This window comes from Taeniopygia guttata, chromosome 1A (genome assembly GCF_048771995.1).
Source record: "Taeniopygia guttata chromosome 1A, bTaeGut7.mat, whole genome shotgun sequence".
In the NCBI taxonomy this organism is placed as follows: domain Eukaryota; kingdom Metazoa; phylum Chordata; class Aves; order Passeriformes; family Estrildidae; genus Taeniopygia; species Taeniopygia guttata.
Window position 1 is genome coordinate 57371234 of NC_133025.1, and position 23867 is coordinate 57395100.

Below are 23867 nucleotides of genomic sequence, written 5' to 3' on the forward strand. Positions count from 1 at the left end.
AACCCTATGCTCCTTTTTCCCCCCAGAAGTCAAACTGAACCCTTCTGCAGTTTCTTCCCAAGTTTTTGCTGTCAGTGAGGTATCCTCCTACATGTGCACTAATGCCCCAGATCTCCTGGAAATTGCCCTGTTACAAACTTTAATTTTTTTGTGAAAAGCACTCACTGCAAGCAGATGACCAGACTTAAAGTCTGGTAGTTCAGCCATGGCCCTGGCACAAAATGTGAATGACAGGTGTCAATAAGAGCTCGCTGGTACATGAGCTGCCCAGGGAGACAAAGGCCATGTCCTTCAGCAGCTGGGGGAGCAGACCTTGCAAAGTTCTTTGTGCTGGGATTTACACATTATCCTCCTAAGTGAAACCTAATGAATGAGACATGGCAACAGTGGGATTTTTGACAGGTAATTCACGTGTCACTGTAAAATGTTTCAATCAAGTGAGAGACAAAATTTCACGTAAAGCTGTGTCTGTGCCACAGAAACTACTGTTTGACATGTAGTCAAAGCTCCATCCTGACTCCTTGTAAGGTAGCCTCACTTTATCTTGGCCTGGTTCTGACAGTGCCTGTCCTGCTAATAGTGGTTTGAGAACCTGAGCTATTAAATAACTCTTGGTTATCTTGTGCCTGTTTTTTTTCTATATTACAGAAAAATATTAAAAATTACACTGAACATCACTTTCATTTAGATTTGAAGGTTTTTTAGGACAGAGATGAATTTATTTGCTATATATTTGCTATATATATATATATATATATATATATATATATATATAAAAGATTGGGGTCCTGCCATCCTTGCTGCGGGGGCAGATGTGGTCTGAAGAGGAATTGCAGGGAAAGGTAATGTCAGTGCTGGTCAAAGCCTAATTCCATGTGGATTATGAGTCAGAGCCTTTTGCTGTAGCTGTTTTCAAGCATGATTATATCAAACAATGCTATGGGCCTCTGCTGCAAGGAATTAATTTTTTCTTTTTTGTAAATGTCCCTTTCTTTCCAATCAGCCCAGCTGTATGAGGGTCTGCAATGCTACCACAGTTTTTAAACTTCTCCCCAGGGGAGACCAAAACTGCTTGTGATTTAAACACAAACAGGCTCAAATCATCCATAGCAAATCTGTTTGAATTTTCCCTGATGCTAGTATCCCCTTGAACCATGTCAGAAGCCACATCCTTCACCCATAGACCTGGCTCAACTTCCAGAGTGATAGAGCTTGAGGAGCTTCCCAAGGTCCATGGTGTTTTGAAACAAGAACTGGTGCCTTTCTTAGATGCACTGCAGATGAAAGGGAACCTTTGTGGTGTTAGGGCATAAACAGACCCTGTTGGCAGGAGCTTCATCTAAACACTCTCATCCTTATTATTAGAGAGGAGGTGTCTGACTGGAGCCTGAAGGAGACATCACCAATTTGAAGGCATGGGAAATCCAAAAAGCCAGTAATTAAAATGATCTGGGCACCAAGCCCATCTCTGAGACCCTCCTCCTAGAGATCATTTATGTCATGATTTGGAAATAATTTCCTTCGCATCTGACAAAATGATGTTCATTCTCTCCCTTCCCCCAACAACAGAGAGAAATGACTCACAAACTGTGCTGTCAGATGTACAAAGTAAACAACCCCAAAAACTGATTCTTCTCACCTTCTGTTATTTTTGAAAGCATATAGAAATGTCAAGTATTACTTATAAATTGGTAGATAAAAAGAGAACTGCAGGTATGGATTTTAAGATGTCCTTTGAAACCATGCAGTTTTCAAATAAATGTAAATCTCTGCCTTTTAAAGTATTTCTAGTAGCTTCTTGTGGCCACTAATGTCTTTGGAAGGAGTGTTGTTTACTTAATTATCATCACTTTCTTTTATTATAGGGCTATGGGAGAAAAAAAATCTCACAAGTGAAACATTATCTTTACTTTCTCTCTGCCCTACTAGCTTTTGCTATTTTCAAGGTACATCAAACAAACAAATAAAATTAGGTCTGATCCTAAAGTGGAGTGTGTAGCATTAACTATTTAAATTATATCCCAATCAAATGAAATTATTAAAGAATACACTGAATTCGCTCTCAATACAGTGATGACAAAAGCCTTTTGGAGGGTGGGAGCAGCTTTGCAGTAAACTCCTTCTGTGCACGGATTAAATGCCTCAGCAGCACGCAGCTCTTGAGAACATTTTATTGCTCTGTGCATACACGCATAGAATATAAATTATTCCTTAATTATGTACTGTTCCAGCAGAAGCAGCTTGCAGCATCACCAATAGGCTGCAGAATAGCAAGGGGTTTACTGGAAAATTGCCCTTATGAAAAAGCGGAGATGGAAGGATAGATCTGACTGGGTGATGGAGATTTAGTGCCGTGTCCTTGTGAGATTACATCCCCACCTGGGTTGGGACTTAATGCATTTTTATCTTATACCATAGACCAGATAAACTGCAGGGTCTGCCACAATATTGCATTATAGCCACTCTCAGAATGTGGTTTGCATTTGGCCTTTGGTCTTCTGCCTCACAAGGTGCCAGAGGTGCCCAGTGAACGCCAGAGCTGTGCTTCTGCTGCGTGTCACCTCCCCTGTGTGCTTGTCTGGGACTGCTGGTGCACGAGCTGCAATGTCTTATGGCACCAGAGGATTATGTGTGCTCAGCTACAACCCCAAATGCTTAATGGGGACCAGGCTTAGGCTTGTGAAAATCAGTATCTCATATACAGGAGCAATGCTACAGCAGCTGAGGGCTGAACTCCAGTTTGCCCTGCTGATCCAAGTGTCAGTCCATATTTTACACTGCAGATGTGCACAGGGTGACATTTCAGTGACCGCATCACTCGCGGTATGGGCTGCACAGGGAGTGGATGCCCATGCTGTGCGCAGCCACAGCCAGTGAGCTACAGTGGTGAGCAAGCACTCTCTGAAGCTGTGAGCTGGCACATAAGGCAAAAGCAGCACTACTTAGCTAAAGGCACAAAGGTTTGATGGACTAGGCAGAGAATAAAGCTTTCAGATCAAAGCCTGAGTGAATAAACTTCTGAGTACTTTACCAGTGATGATTCCTATGACGCAACAAAAATAACCTAGCAATAATAGTGGGTTGACTACAGCCATTAAGCAAACCTAACTGGTCATGAACTTGCAGCCACAACACAGAAGACAGCAAAAATTGTGCCAGTTGTAGTACTGTGATATTCCAATTTTACTGGAGCAGAAAGCAAGGAAAGGACCGCAGTGTCAAAATGAAGAAAAATTCTAATCCAAAGTAAGAAAAATTATCCCATCCATATTCTAGCAAGCACCATGCTTGGCAACATACAGAGGCTTCTGGCAGGTTCTTTCATCCTCTGTAGTGTGGAGCACACAGCATGATCCAGACAGAGGCCAAAAGATTAAATAGGCACTGGAGGTCTGAACAAACTCAAGTGACTCCATCATACCTCAGGTTTGCCTCAGATGACGACACATAAGTTTAGTATCAAGCTGTACCTTAGGCAGGTGCTTTCCACCCTAAGCATTTGTCAGAACTAAAGAGAAACTTGTGCAGTCAGGCTGGGTTTGCCTTGTCACAGGATATGTTCTGTAGCATTAGGAATCTGTGCATCACATTGCATTTGGTCTTTTAGTAATGAGCTCATTACACCTCTAAGTACGTAAGACCATTTTCTTCCAGTCCAAAGACTGGACACCTCTCAGAAGGAGCCCAAGAGGATTCATGTAATCTTTCTTGTGCAGGAAATCCTAAATTGCTGAAAAGTCTGATAGATGTTCTTCAAGACAAGTGAAAGTGGACAACATGTACAACAAATAAGTTCAAGTAAATTCAATATAGCTTTCTTCCATATTGCCTACTGTGTGCCACTACAAATACATCTAGAGGATATCTAGTCCCATGCCTTTTTAATCCTTCTGTTTGCTGAAGGCAGTACTAAAGAAGCCATTGGCAACTTGGGATGATGGTGGTGGTTATCTGATTTGGATAATTTCCCCTTTAGGTGCTGGAGAAAAGCCTATCCATTCATTTTTGTCAAGTGACCAAAGGACTCTTCGCTTGTACAGCTTTCAGGATCTTTACTGCAAAAGTCTCTGGGCTCTATTGCTGTTTCCCTGAGTTAACTTGTTAGGTACAGAAAATCCTTTCTATATGTGCTGATACAGTTACTGAGAGAGAATAGTCAGAAATCAAAATAAGATGCAGTTTTGTCTGGTCAACAGGAACCACCTGGTGCAGGGCACTCCTATGAAGTTTACATCATCCACATAAATGCTTGCAAGCAACAAACTAGACTGACACTGTACAGTCCTAAAGGGTCATGCTGAAATCTCCTTTCCTGTTGCAAAGGAAATGCCTGCTCATCCTCTGTAGCTCACACAAGACTGATCTCTGTATGCCCTGGAAGAGCCAGGTTGGGCAGAAATGAGGAAGGCCTTACTCATTTATAGTTTTTCCAGTTGCTCTTAAAATGCAGTTTCCAGTGTCCAGTTGGACTCTGTCCAGGCAGATTAGACCAAGTGAGTGTGGCAGTAATTTACCCAAGGGGAATGTTGTTTTCTGAGATGACAACCTGAGGAGACAAGAGTGATTTAAATCTTGCTTCAGCTTCTGCTTTTAACAAAAAGATCCGCCACACACAGAAATTTCCTCCTCATTCCCTCCGTAAGGTTTTCATTTCTGTCTAGCAAATTATGCTAGCATTAATCTTCCTTCTGTTGCATGTGCAGTCTCTCCTCTTTTATGCCAGGCATGCAAACAACTCAGCAAAATTTCCTTTTAAAAAGACCAATCGAATAATAAATGGCAGTTTTGTTTTCGTTGTCTTCCTTTGGCTTTGGTGCATCTTGCCATTGGAATTCAGAAGCCAGCAACAGATCAAAGACCTAGTGACATCATTAAAGGATATGGGACAACCACTGAATTTTAAAGCACACAGAACTTGTTTTCCAGGGCTGTGGGTGAGAAAGTCTTTTGTATTTCTACAAAATCTGTCTCCTCTGCTTTATTTCTACTTTATTTTGCCTTCTGTCTGCCCCTCAAAGACCTACTGACATCTCTGAGAAGGAACTTGATTGCATGCCCTTCATGGACTACGCTAAGTTGTCTGTTCTTGTAACTTTAGAAGGTACTGATGCTTCTGCCAGTACCTCCCATCCTGATGAGGGAGAAATTACAAGTCAGTATAGCTGACTTAAAATGAACACACAAAGAAATATAAACAGTTCTTCCTGCTGAAAAGACAGACAGAGCTAACTCCTTAATTCACTGCCCACCAAGTTCAGGGGGACAGATTTGAGCTAGGACAGAAAAACAACAAGTTTAGAGGTGCACATACACTACTTGCCCTGTTTTTTGCTCCAGACTATAAGATCTCTATACCTCATTAAAGAAGCTTTTTCTCTCCTCCTAAGGGCCAGTGCTTTCCTGTGATCAGGTACAAGGCTGATGAAATTGTGTTGGTATTTCTTTCCCCACAGTCTGCAAGCGCACATCTAGGAGCATCAGAAGTGAGCCACAGGGAAAAAAAAAAAAAAAAACAACACCAAAAACCAACCCACAACACATTTGAAGGTTGACTTTGAAGTCAGCTGATAATGTTTCCATGGAGATCAAATGCTATGGAGTTGACAATGAATTCTCTTGTTGAGGCTTTCCTTCCAGGGGAAAAAAGCCCCACAGAACAATACTTCTAAATGACTACACTCTGCAGTACAGTTGTGTTACTGACTTGCAAAAAACACATCTATATCCCACCCTTGCTTTCTTATGGAGATGTTACTTCAGGTCTCAACATTTCAATGCCATGTGTGCCAGTATTCACCTAGAGAATCAGATATATTCCTGAGGTACTGGAAAAAAATACCTTCTAGTGAAAATAATATTCTATGAGACAAAAGATATAGCTCTGCATTTGAACTTATGCTGTAAATGAGAGTTATGATTCCCCTTGAGGAGTATTATAACATGAAATTATAAAAGAGTATTTCAGTTGCTGATAGGCAGTGACACGCAGATGTCTGTGTTGCGAAAGTGAGTGATCTTTCCTATATCCAGAGTCTCCTATTTCCTTTTCAAAATGAGTGCCAGCATAAATAAATAAATGCAAAATGTGTTGTTGGTGCACCAGAGATGAGAGAGAAGTACCAGCAGTTAAGATGTAACATGGAGTCCCAGCTCTGCCTTTTAGGCCTTGTCCTGCCATCTGCTGAGCAACTTCTTTCTAGCTGGGAAATGCTCAACAGGCCATCCTGGCAATATATTAACCTCAAAAGATGGCAAAGGGGATGTATATCTGCCTGGGTGATTTCCTAAATATTTATTTTTTGAGTGAAAATAGGAAATTAGATAGCATTCAAAAGGCAAGTGGTAAGAGCTGCTAAAGGCTGATTACTGGTCCACTGGTCTGGATGAAGAAGCATTTCCAGTTGTACCCCCATATCAGGACATGTGTATGTACAGTGAACCCGTATCCACATATACATGTCTGGATATTAATCTATCAGTGTCCTGGTTTCGAAAGACATAAGAAAATAAAAGTCACACTTCAGACTCCAGAAATGGGAGTCTAAAATGGGACCAAGGAACATGACCTTGAAGCAGGCCTGTGAGAGAAACCACAAACTCTGCAGGAAGAGATGTTTTAAAGGAATCATAGGATTGCTTAGGTTGAAAATATCTCTAAGATCATCAAGTCCAACCATTAACCCATTGGAATTTAGCACTGCCAAATCCACCACTAAACCATGTTCATAAGTGCCATACTTACACAACTCTGGGATGCCTCCAGGGGTGGTGACCCCTTCTCTGGGCAGACTGTTCCAATGTTTGAACATCCTTTTGGTGCAGAGGTTTTTCCTATTATCTAATCTAACACTTCCCTGGTACAATTTGAGGCTATTTCCTCGTGTTCTATGACTTGTTATTTGGAGAAAAGATCAATCCCTTCATAGCTACAATTTCCCGTCAGGTAGTTGCAAAGAGGAATAAAGTCTCCCCTGAGCCTGCTTTCTCCACATTAAGAACCCTCCTTGGCCACTCCCCATAAAGAGGGACAAATCCTTAAAAGCAAAAAAGGACATTTTTAGAAACAGGTTGACTCTTATTTCCTGAATATGAATGCTCTTGGCCTTGTTACATTACTTCCTGATGGGCATAAAGCCTGTGTGACTGCTCTGAGCTCTGCTTCTCCTCACAGGTCCAAAGAGACCCTCATCAGCTCCTTTTCTGCCTTCCATAACACCCTTGTCATGTGTTTGAAGGTTTTAAACAATCAAGAGCCTTTGAGGTTTAAACATTTAGAGCCTATTAATGCTGTACATTAACTCAAGCTTGTTCCAACTCAAATCCTTAAATCACTTTAGAGCATAATGCAAAATTTAACCAAAAGCACAGGTAGGAGCCAGAGTGTTTACATGTGTGGTGGCAGATGCATGGCAGAGGGGAAATAATTTTGTTGTGCTGAGGCTGGTCTCAAAGACTTTCATAACCCATTTATGACATCTCTTGAAACAAACCAGCCTGTGTCTCCATCTGGAGATCAATCCACATAAGTAAGTTCTCACAGTGGTCTGTAGGGAGTTTTGCCAAATTTTTAAGCTCCTCTGCAGTCATCATTAATTTAGTACCTCCCACAGGAATAAAACATGATTGGTATCTCATTTTTTTCCAGTCTTCCAACTTGTTTTGAATTATAAATACTCTTCAAAGTGGCCAAAGGTATTATGCCTTTGTGAAAACTGCATTTATCCCAATATTCACAGTTCACATTCCAGTAACTTACTGCAGATCTTGGTTTTTCTAAAGATCACATGCTGCTGTTTAAAATCTGTCTGCATACACTTGTGCACACACATGCACAAGTGTATTGTGCATGTGTACTTGCCTTTACATAGGAAAAAATAATTGCTGTAAACTTTCTAAAATTATACATTTTTTTGGAAAAAGCACAAGAAACTGAGCTTTCAAAGAATAATGTCGTATAAATGAAAAAAAAAATATGCTCACAGGAAATACCTTCCATATTCAGTGTTGTGGTTGACCACATCACTACAAGTAAACATTTTGAAGAATGGGTAGAGACCTTGCTTATTAATACAAAATATAAATCCCAGGTGCCCTGTGGGACATATCATATTTCCCAATGAATTCCAAAGAATGGCACTTATTTTGTCCCTTTGTTTATCTTTCTCTTTGCTTCTTCTTGGCAGCTATTATGAAAGTGCTTTATAACTGCCTAGAAGATGTCAGTCACAGAGTTTTGCCTTACACCTGCTACATTAAATTTTTCCATTTTTGTTAAATTATTCAGCAGTGGAACAATCCTTTTGAGACGGCAGGACCACAGTTGTGTAGAATAAACACTCTTCTTTCTTTTCTACTGTTACGTGCTATTTTCAAAGTACAGTGAGTTAAATTTAAGACCCAAATGACTCAACAGCTGGTAACAACCCATGGCTGCAAACACACAGATGCCTCCGTTGTCATCTCCTCACATATGCACAGCACGGGCGGAGGAAGCACAGCACAGAGGCTCAGGGTTTGGAAGACAAGGCTCTCTGTGGAGTTGGGCGCAAAAGAGGATACGGACGTGTGCAGCACAGCTCCACCGACAGCAGCACTGCATGGGCTCCCAAGCCCTGTCTTGAAGCCCCACTTTCTGATGGGATTGGCATCCCAGCCTGGCCATCAGCTCCTGGGCACAGAGAGTCGTGCTGTGACAGCTGATGGCACTGGCACAGAGCCCTGGGTGCGTCCTCATCCCTGCTGGCACCTTGCGACAGCCCCGCCTGAAGTGAGCACAGCTGGGGCACAAGAAGGTGACCCCGTCTAAATGGTTGGTCCATCCTCTGGCTGTGAGGAGAATAAAGCATGTTGTTGCCTTAACCCTGCAATGAGGAAAGGAATATTTTGCAAGTATTTCTGAGAAGGCTGGAAATTACTTATTAAAAGCTATTTCTTCCTAGTTTAAAATTAAAAAAAGAACACACTCATAACATACAAAAGTGGGTTTTCCTTTATTTCTTTAAAAAACATTCTCTCTTGCATATTGGAAATAAAACGTGACATTACACCAACACACCTGCATAACTTAATTTTTTATTCCCTCTCACGCATCTTTCCTGCCTGCTTATCTTTACTACAGCAGCCAGCATTGGAATGCATATGTGATCACCTCTGTTGTGAGAAGGATTTGAAGCTTTTCTAACCCTGACCTAGGTCCTCTGAGTATGGACGGGCTACAGAGAGTAATGTCTCTGCAGCACTCTTAGAGGGGGTCAGAAGAAACCCAAATCAGTGGCAAAAGTGGAACTGACAAATGGTACTTGAAACCCTCAGACTGGCAAATCATCACTGGTGATGAGGGAGGAGGAGAGGATGAAAGAAATTCCTGATTTTTTGAAAGCAAATGCTAGAACAAAAGCTCAGACCAGAACTCCATGCTACTGCTGTATGTGTACAGCATGACTTCCAGGCCTTTCAGTGCCCCTAGAAAAGGAAGTTTCAGACTCCCAAGCAAAGCTCCAAGCCCAGTACCTCAGGCAAAAATATCACTAGGCAAAGACAAGAAATGAGCTGCTATATGAGACTCCAGATTACTTTATTACAGATCTGCATGGTGAAGCCAAATCACATATGAGGGCATTTAACACCTGGAATAATTTCCAAATAGACTAATTAGAGACTGAATTGTTAATGGTAAAATTTCTAATTGGCTCAAAGCAAGGTTACAGCAAGAAACTCACTTGACTTTGCAAAGAATGATGAATATTTGCAAGGCAAGTAAAATTACATGCTTCTCTAAGGAAATTGGCAGCAAATGAGGAAAAAACCATAAAGCCACACTAAAGTGCATGTCACAAGACAAAACTGGCAGAGACCTGATAAGAGAACGGGTAAAAGTAAACAAGTGTAGAGATGATTTATTACATTCATTTGCAGTAAATTTGGAACAAAATAAGACAATGCAGAAGTCTCTCCCTGAAGGGCTGCCTTGTTAGGTATGCAGTAAAACCCCTAACTATTTCACTGAAATGTGTTCTCAGTACAAATTACAGACTTACAAAGGAAAATACATGGATGTGCAACTGACGGACAGAGCTCTGATAAGGGTGATAAAACATCATTCTTTGTGAGTCTTTTAATACATTTACAAAGGCAAGTGATGTGGCTTTGGCCAGGGATAATTGTGTGCTGAAGCAAGTACCAGAACATGATATTGGAAGTGCCATTTTGTAGTTCCAGCTGGGACAACAGACAGCAGTTCAGCAGGGAGGTGCACAAGGGGGAGGATGAAATTACTGCCAAAACACTGGATCATGCCGCCAGGAGGCAGCCACCCCACCTTCCCCACAGCACGCACTGATGAGGAGAAGGGCTTTAAAGTATTTTGGTAAGAAGTCAGTCCTGCCCTCAAATTAGAAATAATGCAAGCCATATGATATTTCAAAACAGCTGACTGAAATCAGCTGACCCGGGAAAACATCAAGCTATCGGAGATTGTCTTTAAAAGATGATTTTATAAAGCAAGTACAGTAACACAAAATGTGGTGTGGTTGGGTTTGCATGACTGCAAACCTAACAGAATCTGAGATGCTGAAACAAGAAAATCCTGTGGATTAATGTGCTGGAGAGCAAGTAGAAAAACCTAGGGTTAGATGGATCAGCTTGTTCACTGATCATGATACAGGAAATATTCACAAACAACTTGATGGAGAACTGAAAGAAGGAATTCCTGAGATAATGGAATTTGTCTTGGTAGAGTTATCAGCGTGCCAATTCGTAGCATCTCAGCTCTTTGGAGCTGGAACTAAAACTGGCATTTGACCTTGACAATATTGGCTAAATTAGATGTCGAGGGAGTGAAGACACCAACCAAAAGAATTGGCAGGTTTGCCATGATAATAAACCCAAACAAGTAAAGGATTTGAATACATTCAAAAGAACTGCTCAAAGCCAGAAAATGTGATCTTCCTGGGAACTGATGAGGTGGCCACCTCTAGCCTTGAAAATGCAAAGGCATAGTTTTGATGCAAATAAATTTGATTTGGTCAAAACATTTTTGGTATAAAATATCCCACATGCACTTCCTCAGGTAGATGTTTAACTGAATTCCTGTTAGACTAGGTACTTTATGAGCATGAAAGCATCACATTTGCCACAAGATTCTGACATTTGGAAGGAGTGTTACAGATGCTCCTAAGGTTCCAGAAATTTTTATAAAATTACAAAATTACTGGCTGGAGCTTTTACTAGTCCACAGATTTTTGGTAATTTGAATAAAGAGAAAACACAAGAACCTGCAAGAGGATGTGCTTGGAGTCATGTATAATTTGGGTGTGACCTACTTCTGTAATAGAATTAAACAGTCTCAAGCAAGATGAATGAAATGAACTAATCACAGTGAAATTTAAGAGCACAATTCCAAATGAAGAAACTACCAAAAAGGGAAACTCTCCCACCTTGCAGAGTAAAATGATACTGACAATACAGGAATGTAACATTAGTGTAATTCTGGTACAGGAGGCTGTGCAACAGTACCATCATGCAAAGTGAGATAAAAAGAGCTAAACATAATTTACAGTATCCATCTGGCTCTGTAGATGATGAGGGACTGAAAAAAATCCTACTGTGTTCAGGCAAACACTGTAGTTAAAGATAAGGAATCCAAGTATAAATTGTACAATAAATACTAAAAATTATGGAAAAGAGCTGTGGAAGCCATAAGGGATCTGTGATTGTTGTTGATACAGATACATTTGGAATAAACAGAAAAGATGAATTATTAATAATTTTTAGCTTGTTACAAAACATGCAGAATAGCAGCGTAAAACAGACTCTAAATCATAGTTTACATGTCCTGAATTCCAGATGAGCTAAAAACTAAATAATGGCCTGCATTTCATAAATTACTTGTTTCAGCAATTTGCTTGAGAAATTAGATCAAGCAAAGTAAAGCAAGTCCTCATGAGGCACTGCCACATGGGTTAGCAAGAGGACTGTTTTGTAAATACGATAAAGAACTAGAGGTCCAAGCAAACCATGTCTGGTCTTATTAGATTATTATAGCACATTTCTCAGTGCTCTGTTGAGATTTCCTGTTCAAAAAATTATGGGCAATAAGGGACAAACCCCATAGATATGTTAAGCTGTCAATGTTTAAGCATTGCAAAAGAACTATTTGTCTAGAAATAAAAACAGAGCAAATGCTATAAACGTAGCCAAGACAAGTGGTGTTGAAAATGGAAGGGAAGGTTAGATTTCAGTCTGATTCTATGGCCACCAATTGAACACAGTCTCCTCTCAGCTGCAGTGAGGTCAGATGGCAGAAACCTTCCAAAGCAGTTTTCCCATTATTAGACCCGAGAAAAAGGCAAAACTAAGAGGCACTCTGTCTCCATGCATTTTAAGAAACAGCACAGTAATATGCTGACAGCACTTATGGCGTGACAGAAGCAACAGTTTTGTATGCACACACTGTCCAGCAATAAAAAAGTTTAAATTAAAAGACTCATTGGCTGTAAAAGGAATGACTGTGTAACACACATGACACAGTCTGAAAACATTGATAGCTACTGACTTTTAGATTAGATGGCTCTAGTTGTGTATTTTATTAACTGACTGCTTCAGTTTGTACATGTTACTTTATGCCCATTTACTGTTAAAAGAAATCAGTATAGCAATTGCTATTGACTTGTACAAAACAAGAAAGAGGTTAACCTTTGGGTAATACTGATCCACGTGTCTGCAGTGAAGCAGAAAATAAGTTTGATCTCCTCCCAGCACATCTTTATTTATAATATTACACATCTTGACAGAATTTGGCAGATAAAATAATCTGGTGCCTCTCATTTCAATTAGTTTCATGTTCCAACTGCTGGATCTGGTTATTATTTTGTCTATGCAAAGAGCACGCTTCTATCAGATGGCTTCCCACTGCATAGGTGCTTCCACTCTGTGTTCAAGTCAATTATAAACCTTCTGGTAAACAGTTTCAAGCAATTGGCTTTTTGTGGCATGCTGTCTTTTTCTTGTTTTTCAAACCACCAGTCACTTTTGTAGCTCTTCTGCAAACCTCTCCCATTCTTTCTATATCCTCCTTTAGCATTTACATCTGATTAGGATGTCCAGAAATAGTTTTGCTTGCCCAGGGATAACCCCACCTCATGATCTCATTGCATATTCCATAAAAAAATAACACATTTAGCACCTGCATTGTACTGAGAGCCCCTGTGCAGCTGGATGATCCCAGCACCCACGATTCCAGAGACCTTTGCAGAGCCACTGTTCTCTGAGCAGCTTGTTCCATGGGGATGACTGAGGCTGTTCCCAGCTGCATGACCTTGGCTCTGTCTCCACTGAAACGTGTGTTGTTTGAGCACCCCAAAAGATGGCTCTGTAAGCTGTGAGTGATCCATTCCACTACACACGGTTAAAACTGAATCTCTTTTTAACCTGGAAGCTTTATCAGTCATCTTTCAAATCACTCACAAATAACCTTGAGCTAAAAGGTAATCTCTGCAGCTGCGTTGGAAACCAGCCCATATATTATGATAATTTACAAACAGTAAACAAGACATAGCTAGTTTCTAATAAATGTAAGTTTTCTGTATTTATTTAGTATACTCTTAATATTTTAATCTGAATTGTTGTGCTGTAGTAAGTTAAATACCACACAGATATCTGAGCAGATTGGAGCAAAATGGCCCCTGTGCAAAGTAAGCTTTTAAATAAATAAGAAACACCAAGCTCATCTGGCAAGCCATCACCTATAATGTCTTGACACCCACAACAAACCATTTACAGACATCCCCATGAAGACCAGTGTGTGCTTGCACAAGGTCCTAGCAGATTTCAAATGTGTTTGTGGGCACACAGAGAACTGATTTCTAATGTCACCAGCACACCACTAGAACATAAATACTTGTTACTCCAGCACTTTACTCCTCTTCTGGGACTATAGAATCTTTCCTCTATGTCACACACTGATCTGTGTCACACCACAGTACAGATAAACAGATGATAAAATGCACTGAAGTGATGATCTGCCTGGAGGGCAAAACCCCAGCTAAACAAAAATCAGCAGAGAACAGAAGAGAGAACAGAAGTAGTGGTGTTCACTTTGAGGCATTCACCCAGGGCTCTGTTTGGGACTTGACTCTCACACCCTTCATGTCAAGTGTGCCTTGAAATTTGCTGCTAACAGGAATTTGGATGGAATCTGTAGTAAGGAAGGCTGATACATTACATGGGAACTGTTGGATGACCTTGAGGGCTGGTGTAGTTGGAATGGGAAGAAGTTCAAAAGCACAGAGTGTCAGGGCATGTACCTGGGGATTAATAAACAAAACCTCTGCTGTAAAGTGGGAGAGCACCAGTAGGAAAGTACAAAGATGGAGAAAGGTCTGCATGTCTGATCCAATTGCAGGATGACTGTGGGTCTCCAGTGTGATGCAGCATGAAAAAAGCAAATACAACCACAAAATACTTCAGGCAAGGAATTACCAGCAGGGGAAGGAAACCATCACACCACTTATACAAGGCATTGATTAGACCTTGTTAGGGAATGGCCCTTCTCGTCCATATTCAAAAAAGGCAAGTACAAACAAGAACAGGTGGCAGAAAAGGCTGCTGGATTGATAATTGTTCTTACAGAGAGAAGTTCACAAGAAAGTATCTGCAGAGTAGGAAAAGGAAAACAGAGAATGCTCTTCATAGGTATAGCAAAGAAAGAGAGATATAAACTAAAGGTTACAAGAACAGTTGATGAGTAATAAATATAGATTATAACTCTCAGCACAGTTTCTAGGTATCAAAGTGTCTCACTGTGGAATAGGATAGTGGTGGGAATAACATCTGCATAATCCTTGGATTTTTATTATTGAGCTTACTAAGTGACAGTGTTACATCCAACAAGGAGTACTGTACTAAAAATCTCAGATTACCCTTTATACTACCATGAGTTACAGATGCTCCAGAAAAGTTTTGTGACAGAAGTTAAATGTAACTATGGCTGGGTGATCCTTGATATGCACCAGAAGGAGCTCAGAATGAAACCAAGTCCAGATCAGGTAAAACAACTCTGAAAATATATTTTCAGTGACTTAGAAAAGGAGGGACATGTGAAAAGAGGGAATATGAAAACAACAAGAAATATGCATTTCTTCAAACACCACCATCCTTACCTCCCATGAGGAAGAGAAGCCCTGCCACATACTGCATAAGGCCTCGATCCCAACAGCACCCCAGAACACCGATAATCCATCCAAAGAGGATGATGGCCACAGCCATGCCCATGAAGCCAGCTGTCATCCTGCGCAGATCTGCAGTGGGGAAGACAGAAAAACAACATGAGTGGGAATGGTGATAAATCAGCATCATCTGGGGTTCATAACAGTCTTAATCCAAAATGCTACTGATTTGCAAGAACTTCAGTGTGTGTTGGTATGGGATGATTTAAATAAGGATGACTCAGAGAGAGGACAAGCCATAAATTAAGTCACTAGCTTGGGCTGGGGAGAGAGAGAGCAGCTGACTGTTTTGCCACACAATGAAGTTCAGTGCAGATGCACTCAAGTGACTTGTAACAGCTTGCTCAGGAGCTAGAAGTTGTAAAATGGCCTCAGTGCAATGCAGTTCCTAGTAACTCCAGTCTCTGGGCACTAGCACAACATCTGTTTACATCTTGCCTTCTCATCTCTGTCCATTACTCCCCAGCATCCAAAGGATGTCCCTGCTCAAAGTGATCAGCAAAGCAGTTTCTATGCTTTGCACCAGCACAGACATGACAGAGTATGCACCTCAATTGTCATCCCACGTGTAAGATGGGCCATGGGATCCAGCAGTGGTAGGAGTGAAATGTGGTTCCTCCAGAACAGCAAGGCACATACTCTGGTGTCAGACATTATAAAATACACTCCAGATACATGGCTGGGACAGAGTAAACATCATTGTCCTCTCCTGTACACAGATGGTGACCTTGCCAGATGATTTTTGGTGAGGATGTTTTTGGCTGCTCCAGTGAGCACTAAGAGTAGGAGGAGGGCAGGGCACTGGAGAAAAACATTTTTGCTCTTCAAGTGAGGACTGAGTACATCTGATGTGGGTGACAGAGGCTGACCTGCATTTATTTCATAAATAAAGGAAAAGGGTCCTCAAGTCTTAATGAAAGGAATACTTAAATAAAGACCTGGCTATGTTGCACATTTGCCTTCTGCAAAAAGGATGGGACTATGGGACTGCTGGAAACCCTCTTCCTGCATGTGCTGGGAAAATAAAATTCTTCACAGTTGGTTTGAATGTGAAATCTGGGCAGTGAGACCATGTGGCAACTGAAAGAGCAAGGACTATGTGAGCTAAAGAGCATTTTCACACCCTCATATAATGAAACAGATGGGGGCAGCTCCACTAACATTTGATTATTCCCTGTCCCCTCTTCATGCACACATAAAAAGTTGAAGCACTGACATATCAGGAGTATATGTACAGAGAAAATTCCAGCCAAGTCAACTCTCTAAACATTTGTTTCCTTCTTGAAACTTTTTTTTTTTTTTTGCACAGCAATGATTTTACTTTTTATTTTTTCCCCCAAGAAACAGAATGCTTATGACAGAGAAGAAAGATTTGAAAACTGTGAATCATCCACCAGTCTCTGTGGCAGCTTTTCTCCTTGGCTGGCCTTTGACTATGTCTCAGTTTCTATTATTTTTTATGCTTTTCCCAAAGTAGATAAAAAGACCAGCAATATCCACAACACAGATTCAATGAATTCTGTGAAGAGATAAATTACTATCATCAGAGGTTTATAAAACTTCATATCCAAAATGCTAAGTGTCCACAAAGTCTATCAGTATGCTAGGACAGAATGACTTGAAGGCAGTTTACTCAGGTCCATGTTCATTATAGCACTTTGTATGCAAGCTCAAGTTGCAGAGCACAACCCCTCCCTTGAAGCTGCAACTCCTTCTTGTAGATTATCACTGATTTTCCAAGGAGTCTCTCTGACAATATAAAGATAACCAGATCTTCAGCCCACCAGTAACCAGGATCTTTAAACAAGATGCACATCTTAAAAGTACTTTTGTCTTAGGTTTTGTGACTGTCCCACCACGTTTGAGTATGTTCAAGGAGCTCTAGTACAGGGAAAAAAAAAAAAAAAAAAGCCTTTCCTGCAGAAACTACTACTTCCCCAGGAAATGTCTCTGTTCCTTGGGAATTTCCCAAAGTGCTTTCTAAAACAAGCAGTAAATGTTAGTAAGCATTTTTGATGGCCAAGTGTCTTCCTACTTTTTAAGTCCATAGGCCGTGGCCTCAATTTGAAAATAAAACCATAAAATCTCTACTGTTTCCTGTATCATCTTCCATATCAGCACATTTCTCCAAGGTGCTGCACAGCTCTTTGTGTCAGCCTTACAAACCCCTTGCAATTTAACTTGTGAGTGCTGACTCCAAGTAACACCATTTGCTTATACAAATGGAAACATACCCTAAGAACCTGCCTCCAATGAGCTCAGCTTAAATAGCTTTATTCAGCTGCAAGATGTCCAGAACAGCTCAGATCTACCCCAATGGGTAAAACTGGCTGATGGACCCTGTTTTCATAGGCCCCAGAGTATATCACAAGCATCCCTACACCATGTATGCCAGACTCAGGAATGGTGTTTATCCTGCTAAATCTGAGTGAATTTTGCCATTAATCAGAAGACATAAAGGAGCAGGACCAAGATTTATAGGCCAAATTTTTAATTTTGTTTTCCCTCAGCCTCTTTTGTTGATGGAGCCTGAAGTTCCCTTGTTAACACAGTGAAATCCACATAGAACTTCTTTATGGACTCTTAGTTCTCACAAGTCCAGTGAGTTTAATTTAAGATTACCACTGCTTAGTCCAGTTGCAATCTGCTCCTCACAAGTCCATCCACTAGGGATTATCTGAAACAAACAAAATACAAACTTTCTTTTCTATTTAAAACTATTTGGCCTTTGTCCTGCCATAACATCCTTTGAGGGGAACCCTTGCAAATGGCAGTGCTGGGAAAGGGGGTTGTAAAGCTGGCATCAATAACAGCCTGCACTTGTCCATCAGCAGCCTCTTGGCACTCCTCACCTGTCAGTGCCCACACAAAGCTGAGGTCAGTGCTGGGATCAAGTCTATTCAAAGTGATTCTTTTGTGGAAAAGTACTTAATGGATGTAAATGAATCATCAACCTCAGGCTATTTAGAGGAATAGGAGCCTATATTCCCCAGACACAATCCCTATTAATGGGGTTGTTTATGATTACTGTTTGTTGGTGTGGTGCCTGACATGGAAAGGACAGAAGAAAAGCAAAGATTTGCATTGTGTACTCGAGGCAATATCTGAATTCATTCTGCTAATTTAGGATGGAGGGATGACATATAAATAAACAATAGTTCATCAGTACAAATTGATGGGGTTTTGTCTGAGTGTGATTGGCGCTGATAAAACCCTTCCTGAATGCATCCTGCAAAGGTAAAAAGGGTCATGTTGTCATGTAACACCATTTATGACGTTTGAGCACATTCTGGGTTTGGTTTATTTTTCTGAAATTGCTTTTATTTATTTTTAGACTATGAAATTAATAGTTCTCTACATTCTTTCTCTTTTTGAAAACCTCTCTGAGTAATAGGATCTCAGGGTCATGGCATGAGAACACCAACCACCTGAAGGAGTGGCTATGCCAGCAAAATATATTGCTGAATCTTATACAGCCAAATGGGAGCTGCAACAGCAAACAAACTTATCTCAGTACATTCATGAGCATTGTTTAGTTGGTCCTGCAGCTGATCCTCTCCTGGGTACCCATCCCAAGTCCTCACGCTGTAGCAAAGTGCACAGATTGCAGGGACACTGAATTCCCCTTCTCCACCATCTAGCAAACCAAATCTTTAGAAATATAGCTCCAGGGTGAAAGTAAGGAATGTTACATTACTTATTCCATAACCTAAAATATGGAAGTTAATTTTTAATGCTTGGCCTATATGACTTCTAGTTTCAATGATTTACTATGTGGACATAGATACCAACATCATTTGTGGGTGAAAACACAATATTAACTTTCCACACATATTTTAGAAAAACCTTCTTCATCTTTTTTTCTTTTTAATGTTGACTAAAAGCTATGAGTGAATTATCTTCTCTTTGGGAGACTTTTCATATCTAGCACTGCTACATGTGCTGCTGCATGTAAAAGGCAGGGAACTCAATCCTGACTCAAAAGCAACATGGATCATCAAGCAAGGAATACATTTTCACATAGGTTGGGAACAACAAACTTCTTGACTGATACAACTGGAAAAGGGACAAAGAATGGAATAATCCAAGTCCCATGGTGGAAGCTGAAATGACAAATTTGAAAGCCACATGCTTAGTGAATCATGATGAAAAGAGAGACATTAGCATTTTAGACAACGTCCTTAAAATATAGACAGATTCTCACAAGCTAACATGCATTTCTTTAAAACATTTTTGTTTTCTGCTGGGACTATTAACTCTATAGGTTTCCTGAAGATAAAGAAAGGCAGAAAAGCTGATTAAGAGTAATTTATTTCCAAGCCACTTGCAGTGGAAGGTTTTCTCTGTCAGTTTGCAAATGACCCTGCCCTTCCTTTCACCCCAATATCTATCCATCTGTATGTGTTATGAGCAATAAGGTAATTCATGCTGGTTATCACATCATGGAAGAAGTTGCACACCCCAGCAGCTGTAAATATAACATATTCTGATTCAGCTTTGCTTTTTAAAAATTTCAATATTCCTTTTTCACTTCTGATGTTCCATTCTTTTCCTTGAAATTGCAAGTCATCTTTCTAAAGCAAGGGCTCAGTCTTCCTGCTGATATCCATCTTTCCACAGAATTTAATAATACCCCCAAAAAGACTAGAGATTGCTTTCCTCACAACACATACAGGAAGAAATGTATGAAAACTCTTCTGAAAGATGGGGAAACCAAGTCAAGAATAGTCAACGTGCCTCCAGCTACAAGAAAAGTTAGTGGAGAGTGTATAATTAAATCTGTATTAACAGGATTTCTGGACAGCTCTTGAACCACCTAGCCCTGCTTTTGCTTTCAGAACTGCTTGTTCTCAAGTGTTTGCTAGCAAATCAAATTACAGTGTTTGTTATCAGGCCCTCAAAAAGTGCAATATTGCTGCAAATAGTATTTCAGATAGTCGACCCTATGTGTCCTCCTTCCTTCTCCCAGTAGAGGAAGATCTGCAGGGACTAAGCACCCTGAAGTCTACATATCAAGAATATCTAGAACAGCTTAGAAGACATTCTGCGTATATCACAGCTCTTTCCTGAGGTGTCCCAACAAATGGGAAAATCAAAAAGGAAATCACAAATGCATTTCTGTGCCCGTCTAGGAACAGATGCCAGGATGTAGTAGAAATACTATAGAAGCAGAATACTATAGTAGTAGCATAGTAGTAGAACACTATATTAGTCACAAGTAGAAATAGGCTGGGATGGTGTAATACTTTAGCATAATCCTTCATTGCAGGTCACTCTGATCTATACCCTCCTGTACCAAATTCCCTGGGATTTGTCTTTACCAGAGATCAAGAACATTTGTACTCAAAAAGAGTCAAAATCACTCCTTTTTCTTTTTTTTTCCAAACAAGTATATGTACTGGAAACTGTTCAAGAACTGCACACAGCCCTGGACAACAATTTACCAGATTTCACTGAGCATTGTTTAAATTACTTCTCTTATAAAGGGTTCCAGGGTCTGTCGGACCCCGGCTGCCGCAGGTGTCCCGGACAGCGCTGGGCTGATAAGCACAACCTGTGCAGGTCCCTCAAGCACAACCTGTGCAGGTCCCTCAGGCACAACCTGTGCAGGTCCCTCAGGCAGGCTCCCAGCCAGGGGCACTCTTAGCAAGCAGCTCAGCTCTAAGTGAGATCAGCTCTTTGGTGAATTCAGCCTTCAGTGATTTCAGCTCTTTGGCGAATTCAGCCCTTCAGTGATTTCAGCTCTTTGGTGAATTCAGCCCTTCAGTGATTTCAGCTCTTTGGTGAATTCAGCCTTCAGTGATTTCAGCTCTTTGCTTGCTCAGTGCCCCGGGCAGACACAGGGAGAGAGAGGAGAAGGCTGTAGGAGGTTCCACAGATGTGCCTTTATTGGCAGCTCCTGTGAAGGGTTTCAGTGACAGCTCTTCTGCTGAACTGAGCAGAAATGGGGCTCTATAAAGGGTGCAGGGGTTTTTCAGATGGTCCAATAGTAAAGGTCGAGATGAATATGACCTGTGGTCTTACAGAGGGATAACGAGGGTCCGAATGTGGAAGAGGGGCTTCTTTGGTCCAGTCATCATGACTGGGCATTTCTTATCTTAGGCAAGTGACCGCCAGGGAGGCCTTGCAGGGCCTCTGGCTGCTACAAAGAATCAGCAGCATAGAGGTATCTTGCTCTGACATAATCCCTTCTCTTATCTCACCCTGAAACTTCAGCAGGGGCAAGATAGAATTGGACAGACATGTCTTTTATTGAATTATTGAGCCCTGCAGCTCCCAGGTACAATGAACAAGTGACTGTTAATGCAGGTGATTTTGAGTGGTGTCTTCTGGCTCTCACTATTCTCTCTGCAGGGCTTAAAACTGTATTTTGGATGAGGTTGGCAAATAGAGGGTGAGGGTTTTAATCTTTTCTTTGCATTTCAGGTATGAAGAGATAAGAAAAGAAATATGTATTAGTCTACCTGAGACTGTTAAAATCTCTGAGTGCCTTTCACTGAATCATGTGATAACCCAGTCCTCAGTTTAAAGATTACGGTAATGCAATCTCAATGAGTACAACCCACTTCAACCAAAGTAACAGTAGATTACATTTACATGTAAGTATCTGCACCAGAGAGACTCAGAAATATGCACATCACAAATATACACTAAAACACAGCTCTTGTAAAGCTGAGAGAAAGAACAGCAGAAGACCCTCACAAAAAGGGAAGCAGGTCTGTCAAGGATAAAGTCAGCCTTCATATCTCAAGAGGTACAATAGCCTTTATGACACACATGTATAAATTCTCCTAAACAACAAAATCCCATCAACTTCTGTTGACCAGAGACTGTTATTTTTGTGATAAATTAAGTGTTTGATTGCCAGCAATGCCTGAACTCACCTATATGGAAAAGCTGATAGGAAGCTTTGCAAGCTGGCTGTGGTCTGTGATCGTTAACATGTTCCTCAGGATGAGGAATATGGAGAGTGGACATCATGAGATTGATTAATTCTTGTCAGGACAGGCCACCTATATGGATTTCCTCCATCGGAGTTTTTAAGTGTTCTTACAGTTATTTAAAACAGATACAATCACAAAAGGAAGGTGCCAGCTATGCATTGCTGGCACTTCAGTCTGCCTTCCTTCATAAGAAATCCTACAATTTCAGAGCCAGGTGAATAGTTCCTCAAGGGAGGAATAAAGCCATGTCTTCTACAAAGTCTGACACCTTCAGAGGTTTATGCTGGCAAATAGCAAACCACACATGACATTGCAATTTCTTATCTCTGGTGAGGTGTCATAAAGCACCAGAGGAAAGGGGAAATCCCAGACCAGGTCACATACTGGTGTTACTGTCTGAAAGCAATTCCTCCATTATTTGGGGAAAATTACAGAGGCCTAAGAAATTCTGCAGTGGACAAAAGCACTATCTGGAGCTCAAATAACAAGTTCTGGTTTTCATCGTGCCTTTTTCCTCATGTAGAGCAGAGAAGAGGCAAAAGAAACCCCTTAGACAGTCAGGGAGGGATTTAAGGAGGCACTAGAGAAGGCAGGAAGGAAACAAGGCTTGTTTAAGTATAGTGCAGAAAAGGGTGAGAAGTGTCTCATGAGGGTGAAAAGATGGATTTGTCTTCAAAAGACTTTATGATATGGATATTAGAGAGTTTAATGCATAAAGAGGACATTTGTACAGCAGGAATTGAACACATCTGAAGCAGTTCCACTGTAGATGGTGCAAGACTTATGTTGTGGGAGAAAGATGACTGTGAATACCATCCCATAGAAGGGTTCATCCTTTTGCTCCAATCCTACTTTCCATTACATTCAAAAAGAAACTTTGACCAGAGAAGAAAAATGATATTTTTGATTGTATTGGGTATTTGGTTGGGTATTATTTTGTTGTGTTGCTACTCAGTTCTGAGTGACAGCAGGGTAGGAAGAAAAGAAAAGCTTTGCCATTACAGCTCCTGATCTAGTGGGCCAGTGTAGCTGAGCCTATGCCAAAGCATCATTCAACTCAGCTGTATTCTACTCTTTCATGCCCTATTCTACCTTCCCTACTCCACACCATTCCCTCTCCTTCCCTGGTTCTGGTGAGGAGATTTTATTAGAAAGTACCTGAAGCTTTATTATTTACATTTCTTCAGCAATGTTCAAGAGATGATTTTAGAGAGTCTTTCTCCAGATTTATTATCTGTGATTTCAGTACTGCAATATATGATCATCTAGGAATATTTCCAAACTTTGGTCTCAGCAGAGTACACTTGCAATTTGCCCAGTCAACCCTTTCATCCTTCTTTTCCCTCTCTCCTCAGAAACAGGGAAGTCTGAGACACCTGCAATTTTGGCCACTCTTCTTCATATTCATAACTTTAATCCTTCCTGCTCCTGCTGGGTGAGGCCACACAAAGCAAACATTTCTCAGTTGTGACCAAGCTAAGAAGCTTTTCGTTACACAGCTTCCATGGATTATGCAGGTGTTGAAAAACCTGAGGCATTTGAAATAAAATGGCTTTTGCTCAATTTCAGTGAGGACTTTGGGACTTTATGACATCAAAGCTGTGCCTTTTGCATTTTTCTTCCTTCCTGTACTTTTGAAAAACTCAGGTAATACACACTTCTTTATGCTGGTCATCTCTTATTGGAAGTGACTTCTACC

The 23867-nt window shown here is 40.8% G+C and overlaps 1 protein-coding gene across 2 annotated transcripts in view; it reads right to left on the reverse strand.

Annotated features, from left to right (window-relative positions):
* Nucleotides 1-23867, reverse strand: part of TMEM178B (transmembrane protein 178B) — a 220799-nt gene that overhangs the window by 16021 nt on the left and 180911 nt on the right. Inside the window, exon 3 of one of the 2 annotated variants that reach the window (XM_002200120.7) lies at nucleotides 15159-15296. The exons of the other annotated variant lie outside the window; for it this stretch is intronic. Within the exon in view, the coding sequence (XP_002200156.1) occupies nucleotides 15159-15296 (138 nt within the window). The remainder of the gene's footprint in view (nucleotides 1-15158; nucleotides 15297-23867) is intronic. 2 annotated transcript variants of the gene reach the window in all.